This window comes from Silurus meridionalis, chromosome 24, assembly GCF_014805685.1.
Source record: "Silurus meridionalis isolate SWU-2019-XX chromosome 24, ASM1480568v1, whole genome shotgun sequence".
NCBI lineage: Eukaryota > Metazoa > Chordata > Actinopteri > Siluriformes > Siluridae > Silurus > Silurus meridionalis.
This window is the reverse complement of record NC_060907.1, coordinates 18,531,405-18,554,279: the sequence shown is the minus strand read 5'-3', so window position 1 is coordinate 18,554,279 and position 22,875 is coordinate 18,531,405. Positions and strand designations below refer to the sequence as shown.

Genomic DNA, 22,875 nt, shown 5'->3' with positions numbered 1-22,875 from the left:
ATGCGGCTAATGATTAGAACATCTTAGTGTTAATGCAGATCTCTGTGATAATACAGGGCCTGGTGTTTATAAAGTGCCTGATTGCGGTACCCGGTGTTAATGCAGCTCTTTGTGATAATGCAACTCCTGGTGTTAGTTATGTGGAATCCCCTTGTGTTGGTGCAGTTCCTGGTGTTAGTAGTGTTTGAGATCGATGCAGATCATGGTGTTAATATACTTGCTGTTGTAATGCAGTTCTTGGTGTTTATGCAAAGTCTGGTGTTCATGCAGTTCCGGTGTTAGTAGTGTCTAATATTAATGTGGAACATGGTGTTTATGCAAAGTCTGGTGTTAATGCAGCTCCTAGTGTTAGTCGTGTCTGATATCAATGTGGAACATGGTGTTTATGCAAAGTCTAGTGTTAATGCAGCTTCTGGTGTTATTAATGTCTGATATTAATGTGGAACATGGTGTTTATGCAAAGTCTAGTGTTAATGCAGTTCCTAGTGTTAGTTGTGTCTGATATCAATGTGGAACATGGTGTTTATGCAAAGTCTGGTGTTAATGCAGCTTCTGGTGTTATTAATGTCTGATATTAATGTGGAACATAATGTTTATGCAAAGTCTAGTGTTAATGCAGTTCCTAGTGTTAGTTGTGTCTGATATTAATGTGGAACATGGTGTTTATGCAAAGTATGGTGTTAATGCAGCTCCTAGTGTTAGTTGTGTCTGATATTATTGTGGAACATGGTGTTTATGCACAGTCTGGTGTTAATGCAGCTTTTGATGTTGGTAGTATCTAAAATTAATGTGGAACATAATGTTTATGCAAAGTCTGGTGTTAATGCATCTCCTGGTGTTAGTAGAGTCTGATATTAATGCAGATCCGGTGTTAATGCAGCTCCTGGTGTTAGTAGAGTCTGATATTAATGCAGATCCGGTGTTAATGCAGCTCCTAGTGTTAGTAGAGTCTGATATTAATGCAGATCATGGTGTTAACGCGGCGCCCAGGGTTGCGTTAGAACTTAATGTTAATGCAATGTTTACAGTAACAGAGATCCTGGTGTTAATGCAGTAGCCCATGACGATGCGGTGACTGGTGTTAATGCAGCTTCCAGTGTTTGGAGTTAATGTAGCGTCTGATGTTAATAAAGCCAGCAGCGCTAATGGAATGTTAATGTAGTGCTACATCAGGCGAATATGGCGCCTTATTTACTCTGTGTTAATTACCACGTGTTCTGCGTTAAGTACGCTGGGTGGTGTGTAAAGGATGATGGAGGTTGTGTTAATTATTGTAGCAGCGTATTAATTTGGTAGTGAGGTTTGATCCAGGGGAAGTGGAGCACGTCTTTCCCTTCGGCTGTAGGAGATTCCCGGCCAGCGAGATCATTTTACACCAAATTCAAGGCTTTGATCTTGGAGGACTGCAGGTTTGTACGGCTCTCCAGGTTAATGATTTCACACCTCGGATTTAGATCGAAACGCACACACACACACACACACACACACACACACACACACACACACGGTGCTGTAACTGACACTGAATTAATTCCACTGTCTCTAAAATGAAAACAAAATTCCAGCCTAAAGGAAGCTTCAAATGTCTCACAGCTTCTGTACTTAAAAGATCTGCAGCTGTCCCTCCGTATCTCTATACACTGAGGAGCTTCAGCTATTCCTGTAACTTAGATCATGGAAAATCAACAGATGTTCCTCTGTCTTTGTACCTGGAGAACCTGCAGGAGTCCTGATATTTCTGTACTTGGAGTCACTACAAGTCTCAGGTGTCCCTTTTGTCTCTGTATCTAGAGAATCTGTTCCTGGAAGATCTGCAGATATACCTCCAGTTCTATTCCTGGTGGATTTACAGATATGCCTCAAGGTCTGTCTCTGAAGGATCTTAAAATATGCCTCTAGTTCTGTTCCTGGAGGATCTTTAAATATGCCTCTAGTTCTGTTCCTGGAGGACCTCTAGATATGCCTCCAGTTCTGTCCTGGAGGATCTCCAGATATTCCTCCAGTTCTGTACCTGGTAGATCCCCAGATAATCCCCCAGTTCCGTTCCTGGAAGATCTATAGCAATACCTCCAGTTCTGGACCTGAAGAAACTCCAGATTCACCTTGAGTTCTGTTTCTAGAGGATCTATGAACAACAATGAAGTTATATCTGCAGATCCTCTAGAAACAGAACTCAAGGTAAATCTGGAGTTTCTTCTGTTCCCAGAGGACCTTTAGATATGCCTCCAATTCTATTCCTGGAGGACCTTTAGATATGCCTCCAGTTCGGTCCTAGAGGATCTCCAGATATACCTCCAGTTTTGTTCCTGGATGATCTGCAGATATACCTCCAGTTCTGTTCCTGGACGATCTGCAGCTATACCTCCAGTTCTAGACCTGGAGGATCTACATATCCATGGCGAAATAATGTGTTGAACTCTTCATCTACCATTTAAGGGGTAAAACAGAATGAGAGGCACTTTAAAACCTTCATTCAATGCTCCATTGGTAATATAAGGCTTTAGGATGTAGGGGTCAGAGTCCATGGTTGTCAGGAGATGTGTTAATACCTCCATCGACTGCTCCAACACCCCTTAATAAAGATGCAGGGATTATGGTTTAAGGTTCTTGGACAACCAAGGAATGTCTTGATAAAGGTGTAGAAATTCAAATGTGGAGATCAATAAGACTGAATGGGACCACCATTACCAGCTTGAATACCAATTGATTAGGGTCTGGGGATTATGGTTTAAGGTTTCTTGGATGAACAGGACATTTTAAAACCTCCATCTACTAGTCCAATACAACTCGATATGGGGTAGGCATTCAAATGTAGAGTTTATTGAAACCCAATGAGACACGTTGAAACCTTTAGGAGCTCCAAAACCAGTAGATAAGGGTACAGGTTTAGGATTCAAGGTTTATTGGTAACCAGAACATCTCAAAACCTTCATCTACTGCTCCAGTACAACTCAGTAATAGGGTAGACATTGAAATGTACAGTTCTATTAGACACATTGAAATCTTGGTTTAAGGTTCCTGGATGACCGGCGCCAAATTGATCCGCTTAGGAAAAGTCAAAAGCACCATCTACTGTTCCGAGACCACTCGAACCTCGAAACCTCCATCAACTGCTCCGGTACGACTCGATAAGGGGGCCTGCGTTCGAATTCCACGCTCAGTGAGACGTTAAAATCTTCATCTGTTGCCCGAATGCCATCAGACAGACACTAAAGGTGAGGTCGTTTGGAGGTTTGCAGCTGAATTCCGTTCTACAGTTGGGCCACGTGCCCGTTCCACGTGGGTTCCTCGGGGGGGGATTGCGTGACGGTTTGTTTTCCGATCGGCTCCTCGCTGTTGTTTAACGCTCTCGGCACGACTCGAGCTTCACGTTCGCCGAGCCGAGCAGCACTTTCCCATCTGCTGCTCGAGCGACCATATTAATCATCAAGTAGGCTAAATAAAAATATCCCTCAATCCACATCACGAGCTCCGGCGACTCCACTCCGGGATTTTCTGGGCGCACGAGCTCTGTGTGTGTGTGTGTGTGTGTGTGTGTGTGTGTGTATTGCTGTCTGTGTCTCGCACTCTCTCACACACTCACACTCACTCACACACACACACACACACACACACACACTCGCAGCAGCTCAGTGTGTACAGCAGAAGTTACTGGGCTGCTGTTGGTCGGTGCGGATTTTTTTTTTTTGGTTTTGTTTTGCGTGTGTGTGTGTGCGTGTGTGTGTGTTTTCCAATAGCGCGCTGCCGGCTTACGCACGCTCTGCGCTATGAAGAGCGCAAGGAGGAAACTCTGATCACAGAGCGAGCGAGGTGGACGGAGTGGACCTGGGCTTTGATTTGGAGTGTTTCTTTTTTTTTTTTTCTTTTTTTTTCCCTTTTTTCTTTTTTCCCGGTCAGCATGGTGAGGCTGCAGGTGTGTGTGTTGGCTCTGTGCGCGGCGCTCTGCCTGTGCTCGGGAGGACGCGGCGCCGAGCGCGACCGGGAACGCGAGCGCATGGAGGATGAGGAGGACGCCGATGATGGAGCATCGCGGAGCTGCAGGGATGTCCAGCAGGCGCTGGTCGAGCGGGGCTTCACCTCCATCAGGATCAACCAGCACCAGACTGCAGGTAAAAAAAAGAAAGAAAGAAAGAAAGAAAGAAAGAAAGAAGAGGAAGAAAAAATTCTTGGGTCTGGTCTCATTTTTTTAAAGGGACCTGTTAGAGTGCTCAGACTCTTTAGTGGGTTGGTAATGGAACGGGTTTGGGATGGAATGGAGGATCAAGGAATTAAAAGGCGGGGAACTCTGTTGGCATGGGGAGCATCTCCTCAGGCGTCTGGTCCATCATCCTCCAGTTTCTCTGTCTTTTCTTGAGTCTTTCTAATACCAGTCATGGGGTTTAGAAGTAGGATTAAAGGTTCGGTGTGTGTGTATATATATATGATGAAATTCTGTCTTTGAAAACCTCCTCCTTCTTTTTCTTCTTCTTTTTCTTCTCATCCTCGTCCTCCTTAGGGTTCGAACTTTACTTTAATCTCAAATCTCAGTTCTTTGCACTGTGCCTCCATTTCTGACCCTGGCGCACATCTGGATGCTTCACCACCACCACCACAAGTTGAGATTTAAATAAATAGAAAAAAAAAATAAAAATCTGCTGTTCGTAGTCGAACGATCCGTGACGGCGTCCCGCGAAACAGCGTAGCAACTGTTACACGGAGAAATTGGGATTTATTCCTGTTTATACCTGAGCAGGGCGTCTGAACCGTCTTGAAGTACTTTTTTTTTTAATCAATTTAGAGCTGCGTGTAGAATGAAATCCTTCATCACTTATGTCGATCGTTTTAGCCGTAAAGGCTCATCCGCGCTCTGTCTTTTAGCATATGTTACTTTGAATCAGCCAAAAAAACATTCAAAAACTGACAGCTTTTGTCTCAGACAGTTGCAAAGACGTTGTGTAAACACTTTTTTTTCCAAGGATCTGTTCGATTCGGAACGAGCGGCGTTACTATAGAAACGATTGGGCCAATTAACACTAAACACTATTATTAGAGCTGAAGTTCGAAAGAAAGCGAAACAAATACCAACCAATCAGAATCCGTTGATCATCCAGGCGATCTGATTTGGTGTTTAATCGTAGGTCTTGGGTTGCTTAGACTAATACCACTGTTTAAGGGTTTAGGGTGTTGGGGTTAAGGTTTAGGGCCCTTGTAAAAAGCCTTAATCGGTTGCTCAGGAGTTTAGAGTTAGAAAGTCGGACGTATTGCTGCGGTAAATTTGCCATGATTTGGTCAAAAAAGCGCTATTTCACAAATTGAAAGAAAAACTGAAGTGTGTGTGCGCGCGTGTGTGTATTCCTAAGTGATGAAGACCTGGATGAGTTTATCCGATCAAATTTCCTACAGGAAAAAAAAAGAAAACACAGCACATTATCGGTTTGTTGAACGCATGCCAGGGTGCATTCACTCGTCCCGAACGTGCCGTCCGGTTTATAAACTGTTTGACAGGATCAGGGGTTTTCCATCGATGGAGGACAGGGAATGTGTGTATAGCAATCAGAAATGTCCTGTAGGAAAAAAAAGAAGGAACCACTGTACATTGCCATGATGCCTTCACTGGACCAAAACATGCTGTTCGGTTTAAAACTTACAGGATCAGGGGTTTTTCTATTGGTAGAAGGAGTAGGTTGGGGTTTTACAGAGAAACACACACACAGCCACACATGCAATTATGAGCATGTGTGTGAAGGAAGTTCAAGTGCAAGCTGCTCACCAAATCATTTGCAATATTGATGAGCGAAGCTAAAGTTAGCTAATTGGCTAACGCTGGCTATCGATTCCGTATTGACTGCGGGGACGTTAAATCACAGCCTCCATATTCACGTAGTTCAACTGTTTGGTTGGCGGACTGCAGCGGCTTGGTATTTATTTATTTAGTGTGTGAGTGCGGAGATGAAGATGGGTGTTGGTGACAGCACCCCGAGGCGAAATTAATTACTCATGAGCGCTCGGCCTTTAATAGAAAGTAAACAAGGGAAACGCTCAGATCTGTGAACACATCACGCTCTGAACTGCAGCTTTCTTTTTTCTTTTTTTATTCTTTTTTTTCTGGAAAAGTGGATACTAAAGACAGTATGGTTGTGATAATAAATACAGCATAAAATAACAACATTATCATGTCAGTTCATAATAAACGATGTCATAGAAGTGAAATAAAACTTTTTCTTTGAAATAAGGCGAATTTACACGTTTACAGCAAACAACGTCACTGTAATTGTAATTTATGGGAAAATAATCTTACAATGTAACAATTTACAGTGGATAGAAACATTAGAAAGCTTATGTACAAAACTTAAAGTAAATTCTTAAAGTACAATTAACAGCAAAAAATGCCAATTTAGCAGCTAACAAATGACAAACTTTACACTATGTAACGCTTTACACTAAAGCAAGAGCAAAATGGTACAATTCAAGTGGTAATAATGACAAAATTAAGTAATAAAATAAATAAAACGCAAACGTACACATAACGTAGTGAATAATGAAATTTCAACACAAATTTACAGCAAGCAACGACAAAAAATGCTAACTTTACAATGAAATGTTAACAGAAATGTGACTTTACACAAAAATAAGTGTTAAATGAAACTATTTTACTGTAAATAATGACATAAAAATGAAACTTCTAGCACAAGATGATCTGAAATTGTCATTTACATGATGCTCATGGTGAATACTGACATTTCATCACAAATTTCTAGTAAACATTACTTTACATTACATTACATACATTACAGCAAATAACAACATGGAAATGCTGCTTTACACTAAACAAATGGCAAATCAATAATATTTAAGGATTAATAATGATGTAAACATTTAAATTCGAACACATGGTCACCTGAAATTCTTATTTTCACTAACTGATAGTATATGATGAAATTTCAACACAGAAATTGTCATCGTAGGTGCATGTCCACTGTGAGAGACATAATCTAAAAAAGAAATATTTAGAAATCACAATATATGATTTTTAAACTATTTATTTGTATGATGCAGCTGCAAATAAGTATTTGAACACCTGTCTATCAGCTAGAATTCTGACCCTCAAAGACCTGTTAGTCTGCCTTTAAAATGTCCACCTCCACTACATTTATTATCCTAAATTAGATGCACCTGTTTGAGGTCGTTAGCTGCATAAAGACACCTGTCCACCCCATACAATCAGTAAGAATCCAACTACTAACATGGCCAAGACCAAAGAGCTGTCCAAAGACACTAGAGACAAAATTGTACACCTCCACAAGGCTGGAAAGGGCTACGGCTTGGTGAAAAAAGGTCCACTGTTGGAGCAATCATTAGAAAATGGAAGAAGCTAAACATGACTGTCAATCTCCCTCGGACTGGGGCTCCATGCAAGATCTCACCTCGTGGGGTCTCAATGATCCTAAGGAAGGTGAGAAATCAGCCCAGAACTACACGGGAGGAGCTGGTCAATGACCTGAAAAGAGCTGGGACCACCGTTTCCAAGGTTACTGTTGGTAATACACTAAAACGTCATGGTTTGAAATCATGCATGGCACTGAAGGTTCCCCTGCTTAAACCAGCACATGTTCAGGCACGTCTTAAGTTTGCCAATGACCATTTGGATGATCCAGAGGAGTCATGGGAGAAAGTCATGTGGTCAGATGAGACCAAAATAGAACTTTTGGGTCATAATTCCACTAAACGTGTTTGGAGGAAGAAGAATGATGAGTACCATCCAAGAACACCATCCCTACTGTGAAGCATGGGGTGGTAGCATCATCTTTGGGGTGTTTTTCTGCACATGGGACAGGGCGACTGCACTGTATTAAGGAGAGGATGACCGGGGCCATGTATTGCGAGATTTTGGGGAACAACCTCCTTCCCTCAGTTTAAGCATTGAAGATGGGTCGAGGCTGGGTCTTCCAACATGACAATGACCCGAAGCACACAGCCAGGATAACCAAGGAGTGGCTCTGTAAGAAGCATATCAAGGTTCTGGCATGGCCTAGCCAGTCTCCAGACCTAAACCAAATAGAGAATCTTTGGAGGGAGCACAAACTCCGTGTTTCTCAGCGACAGGTCAGAAACCTGACTGATCTAGAGAAGATCTGTGTGGAGGTGGGCCAAAATCCTCCTGCAGTGTGTGCAAACCTGGTGAAAACTACAGGAAACGTTTGACCTCTGTAATTGCAAACAAAGGCTACTGTACCAAATATTAACATTGACTTTCTCAGGTGTTCAAATACTTATTTGCAGCTGTATCATACAAAGAAATAGTTAAAAAATCATACATTGTGATTTCTGGATTTTTTTTTTAGATTATGTCTCTCACAGTGGACATGCACCTACGATGACAATTTCAGACCCCTCCATGATTTCTAAGTGGGAGAACTTGCAAAATAGCAGGGTGTTCAAATACTTATTTTCCTTACTGTAAGTAACGGCGAATAAAGAAAGTTTCATCACAACTTTTTGTAAACAATGAGAAACCTTACAGTAAATAATGAGATAAAATGCCAGTTTTTGATAAACAATGAACGAAAAAGATTGTCAGGAGGCAGGAGGAAGTTGTTGTGTCAGGATTCTCTGAGTGGAGATTGATGTACCGGTGCTGGAGTGATCGAGGCAGCGGCTCGAAAGCCCAATTTTAAAGCTAAGTGAGGATTGAGGAAGTGGATAAGCACGAGTGCACACAAATACAGAAGAAGTATTCTGAAGTCTGAGTAGTTTTGCTGCTTCCTTTATCCAACTAGCCTGGTTTTTTTTTTTCCCGTACTGCTTATTCATGATGTTGCTTTTTTTATGCTTCACTTATATTTTGCATTTTCTTTTTTTTGTCTTTATATTTTTTTGCCTTAATTCTTCCCACTCAAACAAAACATTTTACATACACATAAATCATTCATTTAAATTTGTCTTATTTTGTGTTTTGAGAATATTTTGTTGTTAAACCACTTTTATTATATATTTTCTATTTTATTGGACTGAATTTAATTAGTTATTGCTTCTCTAGACATTTTTTGTTGTTCATGTTTTGCACTTTTTGAATTCAAATATATTTGTGATAAATGCAGTTGGTTTATTAAAATTATTATTAATAATAAAAATAATAATTGATTCATTTACTTATTTTGCTGTGATGATATTTTCCATGCATTTTTTATTGTATTAACTGTGCTTTATTTCTTTCATTGTTGATTCCTATGTTTTATTTTTTTTGTACATTTGCTTGTTTTTGGTCTCGATTATATTTTGTGTCTTTTTTTCTTTTACTTTTTTTTTCTGCTTTGGATTTAGATGTATTTTTTTTTTCTGTTTTGGTTTTATTGTACATTGCTTTCCCAATTATTTCAAAGTAAAAAAGTTGCTTTGATTATCATTAATACCTGCATGTTTAACTATGTGCTTTGGTGATTTATTTATGTGATTTATTTATTTATATATTTAATGAATAAAAACGTTGTGCACTGCTAATTCTTGCCTATCTTGCACATTTCCTCCCGTGCTTTATGCACAGGTCATTATGTTTGCATCTGCTTATTTTTATTTCTGCATCATGTGGTAATTCGGGGTGCCGTGGCGCCGAGCTCAGCGGTAGTGCTTTTTGCACACAGGCAGACGGACAGACAGATAATCAGACAGACAGACAGACAGACAGACAGACAGATAGGAAGTGAGAGGTGAGAGAGAGACACGTCAGTAGGGGGCTCCACTCTCATGCTGGCCGTGTTGAATACATTAAGGGCTTCGGGCGTGAGTTTGGTGTTAAAACACACACACACACACACACACACACACACACACACACACACACACGGTGTCATTATGTATTGTGCAGTAATCACATTGGAGCGATGGCATGTGGAGCGGGTGGAGCTGATAGCACGTGTGTGTGTTTGTGTGTGTGTGTGTTTGTGTGTGTGTGTGTGTCTTATTCTCATGATGCTTTATCATGAGTTACATCATCCTGGTTAATGACTTGACAGCTGTTATCCAAGTCGCGCCATGACTCATTCATATCAAGTAACACTTATTATATTTTATTATAATATTTATATTAGATTATGATAAAATTAGATTATAAAAAAATGCAATAAATAAATACATAAATGAACAAAATGATCATTAGTATTTTCCAAAAAGTATTTGGACGCCCGTCATTTTCGGCCATATGTGGTTCTTCACCACGTCGTTACCAGTTGCACAGGACGTCTTCGGATGCGGTAGCATGACGTATGATCAGAAAGTTATCCTTTACATGGGTTGGGTTGGAGTGGAAGATCTCCTACTATAGAGCTCCAACTCTGTTGAAAAACTTTAGTTTGAATTCTTCACACCACCCCAGACCCCCCTCACGTCACCCACATCAGAAATTGACTTTACTAACGCCCTTGTCTCTGAATCTCCATAAATCTCCACAAAATCTAGTGGAACATCTTCCCAAAAGAGTGGAGGTTGTTATAATAGTAAATGTGGAATGAAAAAAAAAAAAAGGACATTCTAATCTTCTGGTCAGGTGTCCAGATTTTCCATATATGTGACCATATTACTCCAATAAACACTTTCACGTCTATGCTGAGAAGAAAAGCAGCTCAACATGTACAGCACATTGGTCCAGCATGAATCTGTGGACTCAAGCAGTCTTGTGTCAAAAGTTCAGGCTGCTGGTGGTGTAATGGTGTGGAGAATTTAGATTTTCATTGCAGAATGGTGGGTTTAAAGTATGTGGCCAGAATCTCAACGCATTTTTTTTCCAAACACCATGTGGAATTTATGGAAGGCGTATGGACAAAGGTTTGTGCTCTAAGAACATCCTGTTCCACATTTAATTGCAATTCTCTCATTAGAGAAGCTGTTAGAGATCTCCCAGTCCAACCCATGGAAAGCAGATCTTCATGGAGCTGGATTTGTGCATTCTCTTGCTTGAACAGGTTTGGGTCTTCTAGCGAATGTCCAATGTTGTGAAGAACCACACGTGGCTAGAAAAGCCTGGCGTCCCAATACTTTTGTCACAGAATATACAGTATGTTTTGATCATTGTTCTGTTTTTTTCCGGCGGAAAAACGAAATCACTTTCGGATTCAACAATTTCTGAGTCGTCCATAAAAGAAATGCAATTTCAATCAGCAGTCATGTGACCGTCATACAGTATGTCAGATTATTGACACAAATAAACACACCACACGTTTTTTAAATCATTTCCATTTCCTGAGCCAAATCATTGTACATCAAAGCTCCGTGAGCAGCTGCGCACATTTCCGCATCCATATTTAATTCATATCTGTGCATTTCCATATTTATTTATTTACAAGATTGGGCATTATTAATACAAATTTTTATTTTGCATAGTCTGTTGTGTTTTTTTTTCTCTCTCATCTGGAGCATCTTCTGCTCGTTGTTTGTCTTCGTGTGAGCTTTATTTAGCGTGACTGGATTTAGTCACAGTTTTGCTGAAGCGCTGCAGAAATGACGAGAGCCGTTATTATAATATTAACGAACCAGATTACGTGTGAAATATCAAAGAATGGCAGCTTGGAGAACAGACCCAGAGTGCGAACTGAAACAAACAACATGCTGGAAGTCGTACTTGGGGCACAGTGTGGTGTGCTGTGTGTGTGTGTGTGTGTGTGTGTGTGTGTGTGTGTGTGTGTGTGATTTGTCTTCTATGGCAAAAATTACGATGTCATGCCTAATGCATTGCCGTTGCTTTATTTAAGTCACTTGCCTGATAAAAGTATTCATATTTTTTAATAGAGAGAGTACACACACACACACACACACACACACACACACACACACACACACACTAAGCGTCTGTGCTCAAACTGTTCCTGTTGTGTGGATCAATCTTGAACTGTCAGTGTGATTCACACTGACTCTGTGTGTGTGTGTGTGTGTGTGTGTGTGTGTGTGTGTGTGTGTGTTGCTTCTCACACATTCCCACTTTCAGATCACGCCAGTCGGTCATCAGAATGTATTACTGCCAACGTACACACAAACACACACTCATACACACTCGCACACGCGCCCAGAGTTATTGCATATTGAAGTCACTCAGTTGGCTTCCAAAAAGTTTTTTTGCCACATAGTTGGAGGCAGTGATTGTTTAGAACGGCTTTGTGTGAAGAGGAAAAAGGCTTTTTATTTTAGTCTTTATTACAGATTTCTTCGGTCCCTATTCATAAGGTTTCCTGAGGATAGCATGAAAGATCATATGACCTCGGAGATGAACGATTTAAAGATGTACTGAAAAAAACAAAATGACTCCAGGCCTTATTGCTAGACATCCGTTCGCAGCTCAACCTTTGTGCTCTTGTGGCCAAAAAAAGGTATCGATGTCCACCGGACAATCAAAATCAGCGGAAAGGCTTCCCAGAAGAGTGGGAGTGGGAAACTGTTGTATCAGGAAAGGGGGACCAAATCAGTATTAACGCTCATGGATCTGGAATGGGTTGGGATTGTTCAGTACTCAATTTACTTTTACCTAGTGGTGTGCGGTCAGGGCCAGCAAATCCTTCTCTGCTGGCCTAAACACTATCAGAAGGACTGACCTACATTTACAACATAAATTCTAATATTTGTTCCATGAAATTGTATTAATTTATTCCCAACAGTTTCTTTTCTTCATTTCGTGGCGTTTCTCTTGGCTGCACTGCTTCCAGTACGTGTATGCGGATGTTAAATTTTTTTCCAATCAGATTTCAGCCTCTATGTGCTGCCATGTCAATCTAATCTGCCCAGGGCCTTCATAGTCAGTACTGCTGGCCCTTTTACCATAGATAATATTATCAATGAGTCTGTTTCTTTAACCAATCTGATTTCATATTCACCTCACAGGGCAGCTAGCTGGCCCAGAATAGCGTCACCATCTTTCCGTCCTCTGATTGGTTTGTCAGAGGGAAACTGTTACAGCCAAGTTCGGCTCAGATTAATACATCTGAGTTAGACTTTTTTATTCCTACGGAGGAAGAGAAATTGATTTAGTCTCAGACAACCTTAAAAATTAATTTTCCAGAAAAGCTAGACACGGCCCGCCACTGCTTTAACCTTATAGTGATATTAGTACATCCGGGGTCCACATTGACATGTGATACAATAGTTAGTCCAGTGAAAGGAGGTTTTGTTTGGCTTGAGCTGCCTCAGGACTGGGTTTTATTTAAAGACTCCTGACAGGGTCATTTATCGGGTTGAGTCCTAGCATTGGTCTGTTGACAATTGAATGATTACCTAGTCTAAAGAAATGTCACAGTTGAACAGAACCGCTGTATTAATTGAGCATTAAAAACACATAAGCCGGTGGTGAAAATTAAAGGGAAAAAAATTATTATAAGATCTTTGCACAAGAATGTCATTATTAAGTGAGAGTGGATGTGAGGAAAGGAATAATGCTGAGCCAAAAAAAAAGAGAAAAAAAATCTAACTGGAGTACAAGTGCTGCTTGGCCAAAAATAGCCAAGTTAACTTGTATATTTCTTGTAAGCAATCTCATATTTGTCTGTGCAATTTATAGCTATAGTTTATTATAAACTCAGGGGGGGTGTTAGTGGCAGCAGAGGTGACTAAATGGTTTTTAGTGTAGTGAATTGGGCTGAAAAATAGATGTAGCTTGATATAGCAAGAATAACTTAATTAGTTGGGAAGAGGGTTTTCTTACTCAGTTTGAGTGGCACTGAGTTGGGGTTTAGTTGGAGATTCCTGAAGGTATTATCGGTTAACCCTGTTTAAACTTTACCTCTTGCAGTCACTGTAGAAGAGAATTTATTCAGAGATTACTGACAGTGTCGTCTGTGGGATGGGGTTTAGTTTGAAATCCCCATACACGCATTATCACTTGTCTTAAGCCACCATGGCAGAGGGATTAGTCAGAGATTACTGACAGCATAGCCAATTTTCTTGAGTCACTCTACGAGGAGGGTCTGGTCCTTGTCGTCTGTGGGAAGGGGTTTAGTTTGAAATCCCCCCACATGCATTATCACTAGTCTCAAGCCACAATGGCAGAGGGTTTAGTCAGAGATTACTGACAGCATAGCCAATTTTCTTGAGTCCCTCTAGGAGGAGGGTCTGGTCCTTGTCATCTGTGGGATGGGGTTTAGTGTGAAATCCCCCCACACGCATTATCACCTGTCTCAAGCCACCATGGCAGAGGGTTTAGTCAGAGATTACTGACAGCATAGCCAATTTTCTTGAGTCACTGTAGGAGAAGGGTCTGGTCTTTTGGCTCGTGAAAACATCAGCACTTGCCTGAAGATACTGAAGAGAATTCAATTTCAGCAGCTAGGAGGGGGTTTAGTTAGAGATTCCTGAGAGTGTCATCATTTAGTCTGAGAGCTCGAACCTCATCATCACTCAGTGTGAAACACTCAGAGACAAGGCTTTATGTGAGATTCCCTACCGCATTATTACTCTACTTGAGAGGATGAGTAGGAGATTCCTACTACATCAATACATTTACAGCATTTGCCAAATACCCTTATAAAGAATGAGCTCATTTGTACAACTAAACATTTAAGAGCGCAACAGTAGCAGTTCAGTGGTGCTGGGATTTAAACTCAACCTTCTAATTTGAGGTCCAGTGTCTTAACCACCAAGCTCACACTTCCTTTTATAACATTTCACCTTCCTAAAGTCACCATCTTTTACCAGAGATTCCCCACAGCATCACCACTCAGCTTGAAACACTGTCTGTGAGGGTTTAGTCAGAGATTCCCGACAGCATTGGTTCTAGTCACTGTGTTGGGGGATTTTTGTTGGAGATTTCTGACAACATTGTGACATTTTTAGTCACTTTGGGAGAAGGTTTAGTAGGAGATTTTTGACAGCATTGTCATTTAGCTTGAAACACTTTTGGAGAGGGCTTAGTCAGAGATTCTTGACAGCATTTTCACTCTGCAATGAAACACCGCTGGGGCACTTGAACGCTTGAAACACTCTTGGATGGGTTTAGTCAGAGATTCCTGACAGCATCTTGACTCAGTAAGAAAATACTATGTGAGAGGGTTTAGTTTGAGATTGTTGAGGGTTTTTACCCAGCTTGAAATACCATGAGAGGGGGTTTAGTCAGAGATTCTTGACAGCATATTCACTTTTGAAATACTTTGGCAGCAGGTTTAGTTACAGATTCCTGACAGGATCCTTACTCAGCTTGAAATACTATGGGAGGGGGTTGGTTGGTTGGCAGTTCTTGCTAGCGAAAGTAATCATATCGAAACCCTATCTGAGATTTCTGACAGCATTATCACATTTGTTTTGAGGTACTGGGGCAGTTAGAGATTCCTGAGAACATTTGTGAGTTACTGTGGGCAGGGGATTAGTCAAAGGTTCCTGACAGCATCATCAGTCATTTTGAGTCAGCGTTAGAAAGAGTTTGGTCATTTGGCTTTGGACGCAAATATTACTTGGATCAAGCTGCTGTGGAAGAGGATTAAGCCAGAAATTCCTGATTGTGACTCGAGCAAGTGGGAGGGAGTTTACTCAGCCAGCAAGAGTCATATGTGGATAGCACAGGGGCTATTTCAGCTAAGCTAGAGCTGAAGTGGGTAAATTATGGCTAGTCTGACTAAGGCCATGTCCACACTGATATATATTTTCGTTTTGAAAATGCATATTTTTCTCTTCATTTTGGTCTTCCGTCTACACTAAGACTGCATATTTCGTCAACAAAAAGTAGCTTTTTGAAAGTTGATAAAGCAGTACAGGAACGTGAGCATTTTCACGTATTTCAGTGTGGATGAGCAACATTTGAGATTAAGCTATCTCTATACAGTATGTATGAGATGACACGTAATGAAGGCAGAGGTCCGAAAATCTCAAGATCTTCAGAGGTAGGCTTTAATCAGACACTGTGTGTGTGTGTGATTGAAAGATGTATATTTGCTCATCAGTTCCTCCACTACACACAGCACTGTGTCAACACAGCCCTGATAAGAGGGTCACAAAAGAGACAGAGGGAGATGTGACAAGACGGATGCAAACAAAGAAAGAGGGGTGGAGAGAACACATAAAACACGGATATGAATAAGCAGTGGATGAGAGGAATAAGGAGAAAGATGGGAAAAGGGAGGGATGATGATGATAAAAAAGGATAATGAGGGATGAAAGTGGGATGAGAAGCCAGCTGGCGAGGGATAGGAGAAGAAAGCTAAGGGCGAAAAAAGAAAGGAATAAGTAGAAGGAAGGAAGCACAGAAGAAAAGAGGAATAAAGGAAGGATAGAAGGAGCCTGAGGAGATGAAGGCAATGGAAAGGAGAGTGATAAATATTACAGATAAAGTAGGGTGAAAAGATGGAATGGAAATGGAAAGAAAAGACGAGAAGAAAGTGAGGAATGAAAGGAAAGGGAAAAATAAGGAGAAGTGGATAGAGGAATGTTGTACCTTTGACTAGCGAGATCTAGCTTGCTAGCAGTTTAGCAAGCTGCCTAGCCATGTACTAGCATGACAAACTACAACTACTACAAGTGCTGATGTCAACAGCTCAAACGAGCAATTAGCATACGAGTCATCGCTAATATGGATTTTCTAAATAGATGCTCTCATGCTTTGTTTAAAAAAAAAGAAAATTCAAACCATGTTATTTACCATGTTTTTTTTTTTTACTGGTTTGAAAGTGACATCTTTTATTTATTTCTTTTTTAATTCAGCATACTGTCAAACATGGAGACTTAATGGAGACGTCACATTTTTACAGCACAACAGTTTTCTACTTTTCACAAGATCAAATGCTGCTGACAGCAGAGAGTCGCTTTTATCGCGGAGAAAAGAAGTGCACTTCACTTTAACAGGCATCTCCAAACGCCCACCGGATGCCATTTTTACTCTGTATTCACAGTTAAAAAAAAAAGGAAAAACAATTTGCAGATTTGACTAAAAGCTTGGATGTAGAAATGCAGCGTTCACAAGGTCAGAAAACGCAAAGGTACAGATGTGGACACATTGTGGACAAAATAGATTCCAAGGTTAAACACTTTGTTACGAACACCTGTATGCTTGTTTAAGCAATTGTCTAATCAGCCAATTATGTGTGGGGAGCTGCTAGCTTTGTAGTCAATACATTGAACTTTTGATCGGAAGGTCACAAGAAAGCAAACCTGCCACTGCTGGGCCCTTGATCAAGTCCCTTAACCCTCAACTGCTCAACTGTAAGTCATAAGTGCGTATGCCGTAAATGTGCTAAGTTTCTCTAGAATGGGTGGGTGTTGGACGTGATCTCAGTGGCTTTGACTGTGCCATTATACTAGTTTAAGTATTTTAGAAACTATTTCCTGATCTCCTGGACTTTGTATCCCTTTCCCCTCCCAGTCCCCACAGTACCACCCTATTTTACTTCATGATAGCCTTTTAATTTGCCCCCTTTGGTCAACTGATGTTTTAACGCTTTTACCCTACTCAATTGCACCTTTGCCACAATTGCTTCACCTCTTTTTAGCTTTTAATGACTTGTATCCCCTTTCCTGACCATCCTTTTGTCCTGCTTTGGTCCATCTTATTTGCCACCTATTTGCCCCGCTTTGCTCATACCTTTGCAGGTCCTTTTTCACCTCTGTTTTGGTTCAACATCAGTGGTGTTCCTTTGCTTCCTATAAGATCACTCAATTTTCCAGTTTGTTTGTGGTCAAGCTATTGACCTTTTGTTTGCCCACTGGTCACTTTGTTAATACTTCCACCCCTATTACACCTCCCACCCAATCCCCACCCCTTGACTGTAGCTTTGCAATCATTTGCAATTGCCCCCCTGATCAACACGTTCTAGCTGTTCCCTGTTTAAAAACAGTCCTCTCTGTGTATTTGTTTTTTTTTTACAGTCCAGATCCACAGCCAAACACCCACACATATCCATTTGCTCTCTTTACCACTCTTTCACTTTCTCACTTGTTCTCTTGTTTATTTCACTTCTCCTTCTTCCCTCCTTTAGTTCACCCGTCCACTCATTCTCTCATTCAATTATATTCAACGGCTTACTTTTCTGGTTAGTTTTGCTTAGTTTTTCTCTTACTCTGTGGGTGTCTTGTTTTGCTGTCTGTTACAAGAGCATTAATGTATTCAAGCTCAGACAAAAAGAAAGTGTGTGTGTGTGTGTTTGTGTGTGTGGTCAGTTGGCTCGTGTCATGTTGATAATCGGTTGGAAATTCTATTATTATTCAGCTACCACAGCAGCTCCGATAGCTCCATTATTAGCTTTCACACAAACCTCACATACCACTGCTCTATCTTATTGTTGTGTGTGTGTGTGTGTGTGTGTGTGTGTGTGTGTGTGTGTGTGTGGGTGGACGTATTTGTGCGAAGACACACAACTTTACACACGCCATCCTCAGACATTGAACAGACGCATCCAAGTGATTACCTTCGGAATGATTAGCATACAAGTGATTAGCATACTGAGCTAACTGTTTAGTGGTTTATTAAGTTTCACCAGAGTGATCAAAGCAGCACCCACAACACACTAAACTCATCTCTGATCTGAGTGCAAACACCTCGACAACACACACGCAGTTTGTTAGCATTGCAGGGTAATTAGCGCTAATCGTGCACTCCCTCTTGGGTGAAAGAAGAGATTATTCAGCAAAAACAGATTAAACAAGCCGCCCACCTTGGCAGCCCTGATACACTCCAAGGAAACTCGACTGGGTGCTTGATTCCACAGAGTGTGACTAGTAAACCATTTGATTGCCCTGAACACCTTTTCTTGAGTGAGGTGAGCTGATTTAAAAATGGGCACGCTTTTCATTGCAAATCCATTGAAAAACTAAATTAGTAGATAGTAGAAGATGCATTTACTTGATACCACCTCGGATGCAGTATCTGCAGTGGATAGGAACGGCACATATAGGGGGTGCCATTGGATGTAGTGTAATTATTCTTGTATTTATCCTTTACTCCACTATAGACACTTTTATTTTGCCCCTGTTGGTCAACTCTTGATTAAACACCTTTTTACCCAAATCAATAGCACCTTTGCCACACCTGATTCACCTGTTTGTTCTCCCCACTGCCATTCCACTACATATTTTTTTTTAAAACACTTTCAGACTTCAGGCTTAAACCTTCCCTGACCATCCCAGTACCAACCTTTTTTGCTCTTTTTTGCTAACTCTTATTTGCCACCCAGTTTACCCCTTGCTGGTCCTTTTTTACCTCTATTTTCCTTTAACATCAATGGTCTTCCATTGCTTTCCACAAGGTCACCCTATTTTGCAGTTCGCTCCAGCTCTTTGGTCAAGCTTTTGACCTTTTTTTGTCCAATGGTCACTCTGTTAATACTCCTACTCCCTTCGATCCACTGCCACCTAATTACCACCACTTGGATGTCGCCTTGCAATCAATTAGCTGCCCTAATCAACTCTTTCTAGCTGTTTAAACAGCCCTGTCTGTGTAATTGATGGGAGGGGGCTATAGGATATTGCATACCCCTTGGCAAATGTGCAGTTGCACCCCAGGTCAGAGTGCAGGGTCAGCCATGATACAGCACCCCATGGAGTAGGGATAAGGGCCTTGCTCAAAGGCAGTTTGGCAGTTCCAGGGCATTACCCCCAATTAGTAACCCTGAGCCTTATCCATTTCCTCATAAGTTGACCCAGATGGTTCTCCCCCAAACTGTTACCCCAAAGTCAAAGGCACACAATTCTATAGGACGTCTTGGGATGTGCTAACATGAAATTTTCCCTTTATTTGAACTAGACCCAAACTTGCTCCCATATAATGATGCCCCTGCACACAATTGTTGCCCCTGCAATATAATTATTTCTTGTGTTTCTTAGCTTCTCTTGGAGCGTTATGGATTTGTTGCATTTTCTACTTATAATCATGTACACACACAACTACCCACACACCTACCCACGCACACAAACACCTGGGGGCTCGAGAGTTCTCCCGCAGCTGCACAAACTCTGATTATAATAAGTCACCTGTACACCAGAGGAATTACCTGTCATGAAAACAAGGGGCTGATTTAACCCTGTGTGTGTGTGTGTGTGTGTGTGTGTGTGTGTGTATGGTGTGGTGTGGTGTGTTCAAGGGTTAATTAGGCAACAGGGAATGTAAGGTGTTGCTGTGTTTAGTAATCCGGCAGGAGTTGAGAGGATAAAAAGGGACCAGGAGCTCACACACTTGAGACATCATTACACACACACACACGCACACACACACACACACACACACACACACACACACACACACACACAAGAGTTCTGTAGACAACTATTTTATATATACATTTTATAAAAAAAAATTTGCCTGAATTCTTCAGTTTATCCAAAGCTCTTGGGATTAGTACACACTGTATGAAAAAAGTTTGTGGACACCTGAGCATAAAATTGGGTGTGTTTTTTAAAGATCCCATTCCACATTGAGTCCCACGTTTGTTGTTATAATACGCTCCACTTTTCTGGAAGATGTTTCACCAGATTTTGTGGAGATTTGTGCTCATTCAGAGATGTAGGTGAGGTGAGGAGGACTGGGATGCCATTCCAATTCATCCCAAAGGTGTTCAATAGGGTTGTAGCAATATAGCAGGAGATGTTCCACTCCAACCGATGTGAAGCATTTCTTCATGGAGCTAGCTTTATGCATAGGGGGATTCTAAATCTTATCTAAATCTGAGCATGTCTTGGGCGTATATGTGATGCTCTTCCACACACAGTTTTCATATTAAGTTTTGTATTCCTGCATGTTAAAGCATCTTCTGACACTGACAAGGAAGATAAGACAAGATGTACAATGTTCTTACGTGGTAGGTCCTGTAGTTTACAGGAGCATTGTCAAGCCTGTCTTGACCGACAGTGGAAGGCCATCAGGGCCAACAAAGCCTTCATTTATCCAATCAGAGTTCAGCCTAAACATCACATGTTGCGAGGGTGAACGGTATCTATCTGTATGAGTCTTCACAATCTGGACTGTGGGCACCCTATAACTTACAATCCATGTTGCTTGAAGCTTTTGTTTAATCAACATCCTTGATTGGATGGTCAGAGGGTGCACTAGTCAGAGCTTGCAAACTGCATCTGTAACAAACTGCACAAGGTCAAATATATTTGTGTGAATACCTTTTTTTAAATTCATTCCACAATAGCTGACAAAGGAGAAGAATTTGCTCTTAGAAATGTCATTCACGAGATGGATTTTTCAAGAGAAGCTGGAAAGTTCGGCCAAAACAGCTCAAAAAGTTGTTAAGCTTTTTGATTATACTTTTGCGTTTTCGATCTTGTAGAATTTCAGAACTCAAAAACACACAATTTGCCTTCGTTACAAATCCCCACCAAAACCGTAACGCGGGGAAGAAATGCACAAAAATGCACAGTGGGTCATTTCATGAGGTTAATATCGATACTTCTGCTGGAGATGACGCTGTTTGCGGGCGGTGCAGCTGTGGCTACAGTGAAAGGAGTCTTGCTTAATTGTGTTCATTGGGTTTCTTGCTTAAGTAATGACATTCGATCTTGCTGAATGAGATTATTATACTTTATTATACTGCGTTTCTCTATAATGTTAATGGTTTTCATAGCTGTGTGTGTTCATAAGGATGGTATTAAGAGGTGGATTGATTCAGATAGGACACCACAGTTCTTCGATAACTGTGCTGAATCTGATAAAACAAACATTCCAGAAGGCTGCTAAAAAAATGCCCACTGAATCCCAGGCACCAGCCTCCCTAATATTAGTAACATCTACACACATACAAGGAAGGCCCGAAGCGTTGGGGCGGACTCCACTCATCCATCACATAAAACTGTTCACCTTAGTCCCCTCTGGGAAAAAAAACAATTCTGAGCAGCATTCCAGCCAAAATACTCCAGACTCTTGAAAGGCCTTTTTCCATAAGTTATAAGACTTCCACAGGTTTTCCTTCTCATCACTATTTAGACCTTCACATAACTATGACTCATAATGAGACCACCGCAATCACTGTATTTGCACTTTTACCTTAGTGGTTATTCAATGAGAAGGTTTCAAATCTATTGTCCAGACAAAAGTTTGTGAACACCTGAGCATAAGATTGTTTCTTGAACATAACATTCGAGATTTAGTCCCCATTTGCTCTCAAAATAAACTAAAGTCTTCTGAAAAGATGTTCATTCAGCCACATGGGTTATTTGTAAAGTCTAGTACTGATGTAAGTGAGTTGAGGAGTCCTAGCCTGCAATCAGTGTGTCCTAAAGGTGTTCAGAGTTGAGGTCAGAGATCTATATAAGGGCATCTGCTAAATGCCAGAGATCTTCCACTCCAATGCATGTAAACCCTCAACCCTTTGCAAGGCCCTCGCTCTGGATAATGGCGTCTGCTAAATGCCACAAATTCTATAGCAGGAGATCTTCCACTCCAAGGCATGTAAACCCTTAACCCTTTGCAAGGCCCTCGCTCTTGATAAGGGCGTCTTCTAAATGCCGCAAATGCTATAGCAGGAGATCTTCCACTCCAAGGCATGTAAACCTTCAACCATTTGTGAACAAGTGCTGGAATAGGTTTGAGTTTCCTAATTCAAGCAAAGGGAATATTTTATGCTAGCACATCCAAAGACGTCCTATAAAATTGGGTGCTAACAATTTCAAGAAGAACCATATACCTGGAAAAATCAGGTCTCTTAATAGATTTGTCCTTATAGTCTATGGCATAGCATCTGAGATTATTGCTAGCATGGTGTCTTCAGGTCGAGTGTTAAAATGATCATGTAACCGGCGGATTCGATTTCACAATTGATCCGAGCAGGGTTCGGAGTCACAGCAAGGTTGGATCTGAAATATATGTTTTCGATAGTTTCTTCCTTGTTTAAACGTTCCGAGTAACGAGAAGGGCTTCACTTGTTAGTGTTTGGGTTTTTTTTTTTTATATTCTGGTGTTGGAGCTCAGATAAAATCTATAGAATGTTAAATGCTATGGTTTCT

General features: G+C 41.0%; 1 protein-coding gene across 2 annotated transcripts in view; it reads left to right on the top strand.

The window, feature by feature from the left end:
- The first annotated feature begins 2,780 nt into the window (after window positions 1-2,780).
- The window catches only part of gpc6a (glypican 6a), a 155,976-nt gene continuing 135,881 nt past the window's right edge, over window positions 2,781-22,875 (top strand). For both annotated transcript variants that reach the window (XM_046837834.1, XM_046837832.1), the window contains exon 1: window positions 2,781-4,109. In XM_046837834.1, coding sequence (XP_046693790.1) covers window positions 3,899-4,109 — 211 coding nt within the window. In that variant the 5' untranslated portion in view covers window positions 2,781-3,898. The remainder of the gene's footprint in view (window positions 4,110-22,875) is intronic.